Genomic DNA, 15,962 nt, shown 5'->3' with positions numbered 1-15,962 from the left:
GGGATCCCAGTAAACACATCGAAACACACTACCAATAGGCAGAAAATGGGGGTAATCATGTAAAGAAAGAGGGTACTTTCCCACAAAGGCCGTTGATCTCCCTATTTAGTAGGAGTAGTGGATGGGGGATTGTCTTGAACTTGCCCTTAGTCATCTGGCAGGAACGCACATGCAGCTGCTGCATAAACTTAGAAATGTTTTCAAATTAATTTCTTACCATGCTTTCAAGATTACCAAGTGTGGATTCTAATTTACTTTTCAGACCCACGGTCATCCTATGGCCCCACTGTGTCCTTCCTGTTTTCCTATCAAATTTGGATTTGAACCCTCCAAAGCCTCAGTGCTGGTGGGAGGCACTTTCAGATTGAAGGAGAGAAACAGAAGGCTATGATCACAAAACAAAGTCTCTAGTACATTTAGGTTACCCAGCCAGGAGAAAGCAGTGAAGCCTGTCACCACATTATGCAAAAGTACCACTCCACCCGGGCATTTGCGTGTATACTGTGCCGGAGAGTCAGATGGAATTCTTCCATTAGCTATAATACAATCACTGATTTTTAATTGCTCAAGCAGGGGCTTCCCTCTCTTGCAAACTCTGTATTTGGAAGAAAGACACACAGGGGAATTTGTAAAGCTTTATCTCTTTCCTCATCCCAATATTGATAGAGGGCATGATTCGAGATTTTACAATGTAGATCCTCTACCAAAATTATGCAGGAGGCCACTGCCTATCAGAGAATTTATTGATGAAAGACAACACCTTACATAGGAGGGCGTCGGGAGAAACACCGGGAGAAAAGAGGGGCCCCTGCAGGCTCCCCTACTGTGCCGAACAGAGTTACAGCTAAAAACAAATTACTGGGATCTCTGAAGTATTCATACTTCCATTTAAGCCTATTGGCCAACAGACAGGCCACCCCCTGTTTGCGTGACCCCTTCTAGAGGGTGTTCCACTGTAGTAAAGAGAGTAGTAATTATCACATGAAAGCTCGCCATCACACCAAGTCTGCTTGAGGCAAAATACGTCTGCATTTGAGGAATTCAAAAAGTCCAGTTTCTCCTTATTGGTCCTTATGCCCCCTACATTCTAGGAGATGACCTTAAGGTCATTGCTAGTGAAATAAATGTATTGGGCGAGTCATGGAAGATTAACTATTTAAGACTCCCGGTAACCAGTTCCAGGAGTAAGTTCTAATGCTTAGGTCTCAGAAGGAACAATTTGGGGGGTCCCTAAGTAACCATATAATTAAGGAGGGACTGAAGGCAGATCAAGGTCCTGCATACACGCCCCCTGTGATTATACCAAAGAATAATAAGTATTTAGCTCCTATTGAAAGAGCAAGGTCTAATCCGGTCAAGCTATTCCCAAATTGGCAACCCAAGTGGTCTGCCTGTTCCAAAGTAAAATCCCTCACAAACCCCAAAGGGTGTAATGCTTCATCATTGGGCAGCTCCTCATTGGGCCGGCGCTGGAGGGGGCTCTTTGCTGGAGATCTTTTTGATTGCTTATGTGAAGAATGAGGTGCCAAGGGTATCGTGGTGTCTAGAATGGTGAGTAGATTGGTGCAAGTGAGGTTAAAAATAACTAAGGGTTGTCCCTAATATATTTATTATCCAGGAAAACCTGTTATGATTAAAAATGAGAACTGGCCAGAGTTGGGTACAATGATCCTACTGGCTCTAAAAGTATGTAATCAGGAGGGATGTCATAATGTTTCCTGCCTATTTAATGTCCACAAGGATCAGGGCAATTTGTTCAAGACCAAATCCCTAATCTATTCTGGGGAGAAGGGGTTTCCCTATTCGAATGTTCTGTCTGAAATCCTACCCCTATCGCGAACCAAAAGTTGTAATGTGCATATGTGTAATGATCTGCAAAAAAAAAAATACATAGAAATAATCAATAACAGAAAGTATCTGGGACCCTGTACAACAGCTTCAGGATTTATCACAATCCTTTGACAGGAAACACAGACACAATGATGACAAACAGAAACATACATAACATAGATCATCATGCAGTACTCAAACAACAGCAAACGCCCGTGTTTTGAAGTAATTTGTATCCGCTTACCAATTTGGCAGCACAACTCACCCTCCATCAAGTGGCAGAGGAAACGGTCCTATGTATGTAATGTCTGAAAGCAAAGACAAACTGAGAACAAACCAAACTTCAGAATGTCAAAAGGCAGCATACGCCTTATGGTACTCGCCTTGTATGTCAAAAAGAAATTGCTCGCTGGTATTCAGCAGCGTGTCTTGCCTGAGACCTACCCCATCCTCTGCCCTCGCAAAAATGCAATCTGGCAGGCAGTATTAAAGAGGAGCACGGACTAATACAGAACAGATGGGTCAGGGACATGCCCAGAAAAGCTAGGCTGTAACGTTGCTATTTAGATGACAGACATCTTAAAAAGGCACGTAGGCGCCAGACTACTTCTATTCTAGGACTAGATTAGATGAGAAACCACAAACTAAGGCTTGATCAATGTTAGAGAACTACCATCTTAAAAGAGAACAAAGCATACTAAAACACAATCTTTACAGTACAAAAATCATAATGGTGGCTCTGACTACTTTGTCCCCTATTTAATCACCAACATTTCTATCACATTAAAAAAAAAAAAAACTTAATAGGCGATTGGTCTAGCAAACAAATACATAGAGATCTGTGAAGTCTACCAAAAATGTGATCCCTCAAAATCATGTCAGTAGTGGTAGAGATAAAAAGCAGGTTCTTGTTCTAACGTATAAAGCCAAGGTACATGAGAAAGGGATGGTGACCACTATCCCCCCATTCACAAAATCTGCCAACATCCCCACAGAAATACCCTCCGTAAACAACTTCTGTGCCCAGAAGATGCTCACATCAGGTGGAGGAAATGGTGGGGAAAGTGATGGATATCCCTACAATAAGTTCCAAACCTGTTATTGTTGTTCAAGTTTTAAGTTCAGCCGCCCAGGGAATGTCATCATTTAGCCCTGTCCTATGAATAGAATGACAAAAAATCCACCTTTGCTCCTTTTGAAACAAGATTTCTTTGGGCATTAGGGGGTATGCTTCCATGAATGTCCAATCTATGTGATCAGGTGTGTGATGGGTATAAAGGAAGTGTGTACTCATTCTGGTGTTTTTTGTTCACGCAGTGTATCCCGCAACGATATTCCTTAATTCTGATTTTCACTGCCCTGGTCGCCATGCCTATGTACCGCTTTTTACAGGGACATGTGATCATGTACATACAATTCTTGGTGTTACAATTCGTATGTAATCTTTGAGTCCAGGTCCATTTCTGATCTAAAACAATGATCTTAAAGGGGTGATGTAAAGACCCACATGACTAATGACCTATGACTGGAGGTATATCCCACAAGGGAGGTTGTGTTTCCTTGATAACTGTGTGTGGTCTAGTGTGTTTAACCATGTCTGTGATATTTGAAGTTTGCTTGATTGCAAAATGGGGGATGGGCAAAAGTAGTGATCCTGTACTCAAAACTGGCCAGTGACTCTACTAAGTTCTTGACTTTGTTAGATTGTCAACTAGACAAAAAGCAACTAGAATGTATGCCACTCTACTGTACTTCAGTCTACATCACTTTCTATTACTGTACAACACTGCACTACACTCTACTGTGCAACATGGTACTCCAATTTACGACATTTTACTGTAATGTATGCTGCACCACTCTACTCTACTGCACTCAATGTCCCACTCCAGTGTATTCCACTCCAATATACCCCACTCTAATACACTTCATCCTACTCTACGCCACTGTACTATTGTTGGAAAATGGGTTATTAGTAAGGGCAGGTAAGTACCTACACTTAGCAATAGGCCACTAACCTCCACTTAGGTCCAGATAGGTCTCAGTAAATTAAACCCTGCTCAACCCTTGGTATCTTGGCAATGAGCGACAAGGCTTAATTAAAGCATTCAAATATCCCAAAACAGTAATTAAATAAACACAGAAACAGTTTAAAAATCCAAAACCAATTGATAACAATAGATTATATTTTTATCTTTAAAATGACACAAACACTAATACAATCGGATAAGGGGAACCGGAGATATGAATTTTTAAAGAATTATTGTTTTTTTAGTGCCTAGAAACAAAAAAGCGCCAATCAGGTAATCTGGTTGCACCTCGACCGGGGCAAAGTCAAAATTTAAGGCCGACCACGGTGGAGCCCTGCTCGGCTAATGGCCGCGGGAGGCCTCGGTCAAAAGTTTACCTTCGCACTTAGCCTCTTTTCTGAAGATTTTCTTCACCAGGACGAACCTGCCAGTCCAATCCGACCTCCTGGAGCCCTTCTCCTGATATGCGTCGCGGGAATCCTCAGTGGAGATTTTTACCTTTGGACTTAGTCATTTTTTTCGAGGTGAAAATCCTTTGACAGGGGTAAACCTGAATCTTGATCCGATGTCCCTGGAGCCCTCCTCGGATACGCTGGCTGGGAAGTCCCGGTCAACTTTTTACCTCGGACTTAGTCTAATTTTTGGGAGATTTTCTTTACCGGGACAAACCTGCAAATCAGGCTGGGGCTCGGTTGAGGCAAGCCAGATAGAGTTGCCGCGGTGAGTCGGTCCCTCTATGGAGCTGTTTTTCAAAAGTTCTCCAAACTTCTCCAAACTTCTGGGGCTTCTCCCAGATGTTCTTTTAAGGTTCTTTTGGGGTCCACAGCTCACCCCAAGGGTCCAGAAGCTCTGAGATGATCCTTGGGGTTGCGGACTACAACTCCCAGAATGCACCTGGTGCAAACTCCTTTTTGGCCACTGGACAGTGGTAAGCTGGTTGATTTCTTCAGGAGTTGGTGCAGGGGACTCTGGTTAGCACTTTTTCACCTGTAGCAAACAGGGAGTCCCTCCTTGAACCAGTTGAAGCCAGGCAAAGTCTTTCTTGTGGTGAAGCCCAAGTGTGCAGCTGGTGTAGTCCTTCTGAGTGTAGGTTCCAGGTGCAGGCCAGGGGTCCAGCAGGGCAGTCCTTCTTCTCCTTTGGTTCTTCCTTGTTGGTTGTGGTAGGGAACTGAGGTGTGGGAGCAGGTCTGCCAGTTTTATCCTTGCTCCTTGGTGAAAAACAGGGGGGGTCCTGATTCTCCAGTCAGGTGCAGGGTCCTTCCCCCTGTGATGACCACTTCCTGGGTAGTGTGGCAAAAATCAATCCCAGGAGGCAACAATCTTCAAAAATCCATCATGGCTGAATCTGATTTTTGGAGGTTACATCTGGCTGAGACCACCCACTGGTGTGGCTACAAATCATAAACACACCCCTCTCCGGCCCTCTCCTAATCTAATCAAGGGGGCACCTAGTTGTCTGGGGTTGCAGGATGTGGGGTGTTGCTGGGTTGCTCCAAATGTCCTTTTCTGCCTTTGAAGACCAGTTTGGCAGCCCTCCCCCTTCCTGCCTCACCATCTGCTGAGGGGAGATTCCCTCCCACAGGCACATCTCTTTGTGTGAAGCCATGCCACTTCACACCTCATCAAGGCAGCCTGGCCAGGCTGGCCAATCAGAGCACAGCAGCAAAAACAATGCAGGGCTGAAATTGGCAACTATTCAGGTAAAGTTTAAAACTCTTTACCTGAACAAGTTATAATAAATCCAACAACTGGAAGTTGTAGGATTTATTATAACAATTAGTTTGATACCAAACTCTTGGTATTCATTACTTAAGGTGACGTTTAAAATTAAAATAAAGTCCCCCCATTCTAGCCTATGAACGCCATTCACTACAATGAGGGAAAAACAAATTTGGCTGTTTTTACCTCACTAAGGTCCCTGCTTATAGTTACATGGCATCCAGCCCTAGGGGCACATAGGGCACACCTTAGGGGTGACTTATATGTAAAAATAAGGTAGTTTAAGACTTTGGAACTACTTTTAATTCCAAAGTTGAATTTGCATATAACTAATTTAAAAGCAGCCAGAAAGGCAGGACTGTCTTTTAAATGACACCGCGCACCTTAGCAGTGCACCTATGGGTGCACAACCTATGCTGTGGTCCCTAAACCTACATGCCCTACCATATACTAGGGACTTATAGGTAGGTTAACTTAGCCAATTATAATTAGCCTAATTTGCATATTGATTTTACACAGAGCACAGGCCTTGGGACTGGTTAGCAGTACCCAGGGCACTATCAGACAGGGAAATACCAGCAAAAAGTGGAAAATGGTGGCAAAAAGTTAGGGGGCCTCTGCAATCAGCCCTGTTTTCTCACAACTATACTCTGCTCTGTGCAACTCCACTATCCAACACTCTACTCCACAATATTTAACTACACTCTACATCACTGTACTACACTCTCTGCCACCCCATGACACCCTTATTTCACTCAATGCCAACCCACTCTACTACACTTTATGACACTTGACAGCATACAACTCAACTTTTCTCTATAATATGCAACTCCACTATCTGACACGACATTCCATTCTATGACACTCTACAACATTCCACTTGACGATACTCCACTCTATGACACTCTACTTTACTCTAAAACACTCTACTCCACTCAGTGACAGTATACAACACCCTACTCTACCGATCAACATGCCATTCCATTGTACAACTCTTGCTCCAGTATACAAGACTTGACTCCACTATATGAGACACCGTGCCACTGCACTATATAAAACTTTACTACACTGTTGACACACTACTACACTCTACTACACTCAATTTCAATATACAATACTCCAGTCTATGAAAATACAATAGACTTTACAACACTCTCCTCCACTGTACTGTAAAAAACTCCACATAACAGTTCTCCACTGGCGACACTGAACTCCACAATTTAAAACACATTTTTATTGAAGTTTTTTAAACAAATTAAAAGAAAAATCATACGTTAAAGCTTAGTTATAGTCTACAAACCAATTTTAAACTACACAAACTTAAAAAATTCTAAAGGTATAGGCCCTCATTACAACCGTGGCGGATGGGGGAGAAGTGGCGGTAATACCGCCAACAGACTGGCAGAAAAAAAATGGAATCATGACCATGGCGGTTACCACCATGGTCATCCGCCACTTCTCCACTCTGACCGCTTCGGTCTCCAGCCCGGCGGCCGTCACCAGACCGCCGGCGGTATCAGGACCCTGCATACCGCCATGGATTTCGGGTGGTTTGGAACTGCCACGAAATCCATGGCGGTAGGCACTATCAGTGCCAGGGAATTCCTTCCCCGGCACTGATAGGGGTCTCCCCCACTCCCAACCCCCACCCTGAGTCCTCCCCTACACCTCCCAGCCCCTACCACCCCCCAAAGGTGGCAGGACCCCCCTCCCCATCCCTACCCCCAACATGCACATGCACACACCCCTACAAGCACACATGCGCTACAACAACACATACCTGCACACATACAAACAGGCATGCACACAGACCAACCTGCACACTTTTCCCATATACACAACACACCCCCCACATGCATACACGCACTCACACACCCCCTCTACACACTCACATGCACGCACACAACACTCCCAACCTCCTCCCCTAACAGACGATCAACTTACCCTGTGCGTTGATCCTCCGGGAGGGGGCGGGATCCATGGGGGCTGCTCTGCCACCAGCACCCTGTCACCAGAACACTGCCACACCAAATCATGGGACGTGATTCGGTGGGCGGTGTTCTGATGACTGGGTGGTGGAGGTTGACCAGCCTCCACTTTCCCGCCGACTGCCAGTATGGCTGCTGGCTGCTCTCTGTCCGAAAAAGGACGGAGGGCTGTCAGCAGTCATAATATGCTGTGCAGAAAACCGCCTGCACTGGCGGTCTTCAGCACGGCGGTACCTCAGCAGTCTTTGAATAAGACCGTCGAGTTCGTAATGAGGCCCATAGTCTTTTACAATTTATCCACAGCCTTTAAATTATTATAAGTAGCAGACTTTGTTATACACTCTTTTCAGCTCACTAACCAGAAAACATTATCTATAACTCACCACTCTACCATGCACTGTGTTTTTATAAATAATGATATTCGACTGCACAACACCACACTGCATGAGACTCTCCGCCACTCTACTGCACAACACTACACTTAACAACACTGAACAAGACAACACTCTACTCCACTAAACTCTACCTTATGCCACTACACTCTACAGCACTCTCCTACACTCTATGCCACTCTACAACACTCTAATAGATGACACTCCACTCAATGACACTTCATTCCACCACACTCCATTTCATGAATCTCCAGTCAACACGCAACTACAATGTACAACACACAGCTCCACTCTACAATACTCCAATGCATAACACGTTACTCCACTGTACAGTAGGTCACTTCACTCTACTCAACTCCACTCTATTACACTCTACTATACTCACCTCTACGACACTAGATTCTACAACACTCTACTTCATCGTACTGTACTACATTTCACTTTACAACACTCCAATCATTGGAACTCTACACTGGGATTTGAAACACATTTTTATTTGAAAAAACAAAGCTTAAGGATAACTTAATAGTTAGAAACACCTTATGTATTATTTCTATACAAACCCAAATTAAAATATAGAAACACAAAAAATTGTACAATTATTATTATAACTTCAGTTTATAAAATATGTGACACCTTCAAATTACTATAAGTTGCGCACTTCTGAACACAGTCGTCACCTCACCCACAACACTACATTAACTATAACGCATGCCTTTTCCATGCACTATTTATAGCCTTGCATACTACATTACCTATAGCATATGAAATCATAGCATGCATAACATCACTTCAAACTTCTCAAATGACATTATTCGTCACAACGGAGTGCATAGTAGAATGGTGAGATATAGTTAGTGTTGTCTAGTTAGAGACTAAATTGTAAATGAAAGTGATACAATAACTTTATAATTTTCAAAGTTTGTGTAGTTGGTTTGTATAAGAAAGGTAAGTTCTTCTAAGCTTTAATGTTTGTGCATATAAAAGCCTTTCACCACTAGAGGCACAGTATTACAGCTTCGAATTGGTAAAATGCCATCCAAGCCAACCTGGAATGAGCAAAAGCAACCCCTCACGTGTTTTGCTATCATTATAGATTTATAAATGATACATTTCTATGGTTTCGTGTGAGTACATTAAAAACCCTATTATAAGGTCCCTATAACCTTTGATTTTTTTCAAATACAAAAATACAAGAGCAATCTCTTGCGCTTGTTTTGATAAAGCCCTTGGGTGGGATAGGCCCCAGGCGCATATAAAACATTAGGAGGGGGCACAGAGGGCCCCGGTCCTGGGCTTATGTATGCCCGAGGACCGCCACCTACCTCGGGTTTGATTTAAATAGAATGCGGGGCTATGTGGCAAGGTGAGGAAAGACGCATAATAAATTACAGAAATGAGGAGAAAAGGGAGAACAAGGGAGACAAAAACAAAGAGAAAGAGGCAAAAAAAAGGTCAGCAATGAGCAGAAAGAGGCAGAATAAAGGTAACAAACGGGCAGCAAGAGGCAAAATAAAGGTGAGAAAAGAGCAGAACGAGGCAAAATAGGGGTCACATACCAGCAGCAAGGCAAAAAAAGCACTTTTGTTAAAAAATAATTTCCGCAGATTTGTGAAGATTTTACAAACTTGTGCTTGTTTTAGTAAAGCTCCGGGGTCGTCCCAGTGACAGGGCTTATTTAAGTCCCAGGGACTCCCACGAAGGGAGCAGAAAGAGGCAATAAAAAGTACAGAAATGGGCAGAAAGAGGCACAATAAAGGACAGAAGTGAGCATTTAGATGCAGAATAAAGGACAGAAATGAGCAGAAAGAGGCAAACAATAGGTGAGAAACAAGCAGAAAGAGACAGAAAAAAGGTTAAAAATGAGCAGAAAGAGGCAGAATAAAGGCAAGTAATGAGCAGAATGAGGCAAAATAAAAGTGAGAAATGATCGAAAAGTGGCAGAATAAAGGTCAGCACTGAGCAGAAAGAGGCAAGTTAAAGGTGAGAAATGAGCAGAAAGAGGCAGAATAAAGGTCAGAAATGAGCAGAAAAGAGGAAGGATAAAGGTCAGCATTGAGCAGAAAGAGGCAAGATAAAGGTGAGACACAAGTTGAAAAAGTCAAAATAAAGCTCAGCCATGAGCAAAAGGAAGCAAAATAAAGGTTAGAAACGGGCAGAAAGGGGCAATATAGGGGTGAGAAATGAGCAGAAAGAGGCAAAATTAAGGTGAGAAACAAGCAGAAAGAGGCAGCAAAAAGGTCAGAAGCAAGCAGAAAGAGAAAAAATAAAGGTGAGAAACTAGCAGAAAGAAGCAAAATAAAGGTCAGCAAAGTTCAGGAAGAGGCAAAATAAGGGTGATAAACTAGCATTAAGAAACACAATAAAGGTGAGAAATGAGCAGAAAGAGGAAACATACGAGTCAGTAAAGAGCAGAAAGAGGCAAACAATAGGTAATGAACAAGCAGAAAGAGGCAGAATAAAATTTAGAAACAAGCAGAAAGAGGCAGAGTAAAGGTCAGCAACAAGCAGAAACAGGCAAGAAAAAGATGTGAAATGAGAAGAAAGAGGCAATATAAAGGACAGCAATGAGCAGAAAGAGGAAAGATAAAGGTGAGAAACAAGCACAAAGAAGCAAAAAAGGTTAGCAACAAGCAGAAACAGGCAATTTAAAGGTGAGAAAAGAGAAGAAAGAGGCAGAATAAAGGTCAGCAACAAGCAGAAAGAGGCAACATAAAGGTGAGAAATTAGGAGAAAGGGGAAGAATAAAGGTCAGAAATTAGCAGAAAGAAGTCGAATAAAGGTCTGCAATGAGCAGAAAGAGAGACAATAAAGAGATGAGAAACAAGCAGAAAAAGACAAAAAAGTTCAGAAACCAGCAGCAAGGCAAAAAAGCACTTTTTTGAAAATGACTGCAAATACATGGCATCGCTAATTTGCGGCAACATTTTAAAAAAATAAACCAAAAAACAAGTGCGGTCTCCCCAAATTGTTTTAGTAAAGCGGTGGGCCAGGTCCTGGGGCATATCAAAAATAAAGAAGGGACCCCCTCCTGGGCCTATTCATGCCCTGGTGCTCACCACAAAGGGAATGGAAAGAGGCAAAATGAAGAACAAAAATGAGAAGAAAGAGGCAGAATAAAGGACATAAACAAGTGGAAATAGTCAAGATAAAATGTGGGAAACAAGCAGAAAGAGGACGAATAAAGGTCAGAAAAGATCAGCAAGAGGCAAAAAAAAGGTAAGAAACTAGCAGCAAGAGGCAAAATAAAGGTGAGAAATGAGCAGAAAGAAGTAAAATAAAGGTCAGCAATAAGTAGATAGAGGCAAAATAAATCTGAGAAACAAGCAAAAAGAGGCTGCAGCAACAAGCAAAGCAGAAAGCAGCAAAATAAAGGTGAGAAATTAGAAGAAAGAGGCAGAATAAAGGTCAGAAAAGAGCAGGGAGAGGAAGAATAATGGTAATAAAGGAGACGCATAAGACAGAATAAAGGTCAGAAACGAGTAGGAAGAGGCAAAATAGAAGTCAGAAACCAGCAGCAATAGGCAGAATAAAGGTCAGACCAGCAGAAAGAGGGAAAAGAAAGGTCAGGAGCGAGCAAAAGAGGCAAAATAATGGGCAGAAAGAGGCAAAATAGAGTGAGAAACGAGTGCAAGAGGCAAAATAGAGGTCCGAAACAAGCAGCATGAGGCAGAATAAAGGTCAAGAGTGAGCAGCAAGAGGCAAAATAAAGGGCAGAGTGAGCAGAAAGGGGCAACATAGAGGGCAGGACCAAACAGAGAAGAGGCAGAAAAATAGGCAGAAAACATGGAGAGGAGGCACAAAACTGAAGGCATCAGAGGGTAGCAGACTGCAGGGAAGCTGGACAGGAAGACTGTCAAAGAGCTGGCATGAGGACCTGCTCCTGTGTGCCAGCCTACTTTTTTTTACACTCATGCACCCCTTCACAAACCCACTCAAACACTCACACACCCACTCACAGACCAACTCAGAGACTCACTCACTCACTGACACACTCAGACATTCATGCACCCACTCACAGATCTATTCAAGCTCTCATTCACTCACTCACAGATCTGCTGAGAGATTCACACACTCACAGACCCATTCACACACTCATGCACCCACTCACAGACCAACTCAGAGACTCACTCACTCACTGACACACTCAGACATTCATGCACCCACTCACAGATCTATTCAAGCTCTCATTCACTCACTCACAGATCGGCTGAGAGATTCACACACTCACAGACCCATTCACACACTCATGCACCCACTCACAGACCCACTCAGAGACTCAAACAGCCACTCACAGCCCACTCAGAGACTCTTGGATGTTGTCTCTGACACTCCTCCACCCACTCACAGACCTACTCAGACACTCATGTTCTCATTCACAGACCCACTTAGAGGCTTGTGCACCCACTGACTGATCCATTCAGACACTCACTCACCCACTCACAGATCCACTCAGAGACACAACCACTCACACAGCCACTCAGACATGCACCCACTCACTCATCCACCCAGAGACTACAGTACCGACTCAGACCCACTACTACACTCATCCACCCACTCACAGACCAACTCAGATATACATCCAGTCACAGATCCACTCACTCATGCTCCCACTCACAGACCCACTCAGAGACTCACTCACTCACTGACAGACACACTCAGACCTTCATGCACCCATTCACAGATCCATTCAAGCTCCCATTAACTCACTCACAGAACTGCTGAGAGACTCACACACACTCACAGACCCACGCACACCCCCACTCACACTCATGTACCCACTCACATACCCACTCGGATATTCACGCAGCCACTCACAGCCCCACCCACAGACTCTTGCATGCTCCCATAGACACATCCAACCACTCACAGACCCAATCAGACACTCATGTTCTCATTCATAGACCCACTCAGAGACTTGTGCACCCACTGACTGACACACTCAGACATTCATTCACCCACTCAAAGAACCACTCAAAGACGCAACCACTCACAGACCCACTCAGACATGCACCCACTCACTCACCCACTTAGAGACTCACCCATCTACTCACAGACCTTCAAAAACACTCATGCACCCCATACGAACCCAGTCAGAGACACACGTACCGACTCAAAGACCCACTACAACTCTCATGCACCCACTCAAAGACTCACTCAGACACGCATCCAGTCACAGACCCACTCAGACACTCATGCCTCCACTGACAGATGAACACAGGTACTCCCACATCCACTTACACAGCAATGTACACACCTATAAAGTCACTCACTCACACACTCATTCACAGACCCAAACAGCCACGCACACACCCACAAACCCACTCATAGACCCATACAGCCACTCCCACACCCACTCTCAAAGGTTACAGATTACAGTTAGGAAATAACATTTTAAAAAACGTTGAAATTCACTGAAAAAACAAAGGTTACAGGGATGTTATATTTAGGAAATAGAATTTAAAAAACGTAAAAAATCACAGAAAAAAAACAAAGGTACTGGGACATTATAGTTAAAAAATAGAATTAAAAAACTTAGAAATTCACAAATAAAAAACAAAGGTTACAGGGATGGTATAGTTAGGCTCAGATTTCACTTATAAAAATTCAGCAGTTATAATTACATGAGCTAACTATAACTTACACCCCAGCAATGCACTGCTTATAACCTCGCATATTACATTCCTAAGTGGTGGTGTTCTAGAAGGAGCTATTCTTTCTTTTCAACATTTATGTGGCTCCTTTCCCTACTACTCCACCATGCAGTGGTCTATTTTTAAATGTTTTCAAATGGTACTCAGTGTATTATCACCTTGCCATATCCAAAGCTCAAAAAACACTCAGACCAATGTAGTGGAGCCGTGACAGAAGATTTAGCAATTACCCTGCAGTGGATGGCCTCCAATTTCATGAAGTTAGGCCATGAAAATCAGAGATTCTACTTCACAGAATTTTTAATACTAGCTACTAACTAAGCAAATGTAAGAGTCCTTTTACTGATGAGTTATGGGTAAAACGCACAGCAATAACTAGGAGTTAGGCCCATAGTTATACTTTTTGATGTAAACCTGCGCTAGTGCAGGTTTGCCTCAAAAAGTTTAACACCGGCAACCGCCATTCCTATATTTAAGTATTGACGCTAGCCGGCACTAAGTTCTAGTTAGCGTAAACATAAATTACGCTATACGGTCAGCGGATGCGTAGGAAAGAATGGGAGTTGTGCGTCAACGAATGGTACAAATCAGGTTAGCGTCAAAAATATTGAGTCTAACCTGACTAGCGTCATTTTCTTAGCAAAGACAGGAGTTATACCCTCCTGCCCAGTGGCCATGCCAGGGGACTTCTGTCCCCTGGGCATGACCATTGGGCACAGTGACATGTAGGGGGCCCAAGCTAGGCCGCCCTATGCCTTTAAAAAAAAACCTGAAAATACTTACCTGGACTTAGCATAGATGGGTCCCCCCATTAATGGGTGTCCTCTAGGGGCATGTGAGGGTAGCAGGGGATGTCCCTGGGTGAAAGGAGGGGCACCTGTGGACTGCTTCCATGGTCAGAGACCATCGAAATAATCCCACGGGTCCCTAAAGCCTGCCCTGACTCAGGTGTTAAAAAATGGTGCTAAGCAGGCTTAGTGCCATTTTTTAAGGCCCTCCTCCTCCCATGTGTCATTTTTGCGCGGGAGGATAAATAAGGCGCAAATGCCTTAAAGTCATTTTTTGCACTGGAACGCCTACCTTGCATCTCATTGACGCCTGGTAGGTTTTCACGTCCAAAAAATGAGGCAAACTCCATAACTTTGACGCTAGACGGGTCTAGCGCCAAAGTATAAATATGGAGTTAAGTTTGTGCCGGATTTGCATAAAAAAAGATGCAAATTCGGCGCACACAGACTATAAATATGCCTCTTGGTATCTTGCCTTTTCAGTGCTCTTCCTTACGTGTCCTTTTACTGAAACAAATACCTCCCTTTGTCACAAGCACAGTAACTGAAACCACTTCTTCCCATTCAAATTCAATTTAATTTGAGGAAAGATACAAAATACTGTGATGTAGTTAATACCATCATGGCTGGATATGGTAACACAGGCACAATGGGTAGAGACCCCCCAGAAAGGCTGAGAATGTTAGGGGTACTTTGAATATAGGAAGAGATTCTGCCTTATATTCCTTTTTAAATTTGGAGGTGCATATCTAGAGAAATGGGAAGTGAGTGTAAAGAGTGGTTGATTAGAAGGGGCAATGAACATGTTTTGCTTGACTATGCCAGAATTCTAATACTTTTCCATGTGAACTTGATCCAAGAAACAGCAGAAGCAGAGATAATAATACTACAGGTCAATGTATGGAAAATGGAAAAAAAGACAACAAGAGCGCTGAAGTGAGAAGAAAGGCATCAATATGGAGACAGTAGCATTTGCAGGACTATGATTAGGAGACAAAAATGATCTAACGAGCAACATACAGAGAAAGCCTTAATGTGGTAAAAAAAAGAATGAAAAATAAAAAGGCAATCATTAAAAGATCTAAAGTGAAGTAGATGAGAGATAACAGAAAGAAGGCTGGTGTTGCCTGACTCACCTGAACATGGCAATGAGGAGGTTTAACAACAGAATGTTGGCTAATAACAGGTACAGACAGAGTAGACTGATTGCCAGCCACTCTGGGAAGACAGGAACTCCATCTACAGTTTGAACACATTTCGGCTGACTCATGTCTGACCCATCTGCTGTGCATGTGCTGTTATTAAAGTTGAATTCTTAAATAAAAAAACAGACAGTGATGTTACAGAAGTAAAGTCTCAGCCTTCAAATTTCTCAAACCTGCATGTGCTGCTAAGCACATTAAATTCAAAAGATTACATACATTTTATAGATCATAAAACAATGTATTAACCAGCAATTAGGAACAACATAGGCAAATGTCGTACTGTTAGCTCAATACTTGGCTTGACCAGCAATAAGAGCTCTACACACTCACAGTTAGAATGTGTTACTTAAAACGGCAAG

The 15,962-nt window shown here is 43.1% G+C and overlaps 1 protein-coding gene across 1 annotated transcript in view; it reads right to left on the bottom strand.

Annotated features, from left to right (window-relative positions):
- LOC138249316 (transient receptor potential cation channel subfamily M member 2-like) overlaps positions 1–15,962 on the bottom strand; it is a 328,743-nt gene that overhangs the window by 14,210 nt on the left and 298,571 nt on the right. Inside the window, exon 10 of the mRNA XM_069203275.1 lies at positions 15,535–15,712. Within this exon, the coding sequence (XP_069059376.1) occupies positions 15,535–15,712 (178 nt within the window). The remainder of the gene's footprint in view (positions 1–15,534; positions 15,713–15,962) is intronic.

This window comes from Pleurodeles waltl, chromosome 8, assembly GCF_031143425.1.
Source record: "Pleurodeles waltl isolate 20211129_DDA chromosome 8, aPleWal1.hap1.20221129, whole genome shotgun sequence".
NCBI classification, from domain to species: domain Eukaryota; kingdom Metazoa; phylum Chordata; class Amphibia; order Caudata; family Salamandridae; genus Pleurodeles; species Pleurodeles waltl.
Note: the sequence above shows the minus strand (reverse complement) of the source record. Positions and strands in the feature narration are given on the sequence as shown.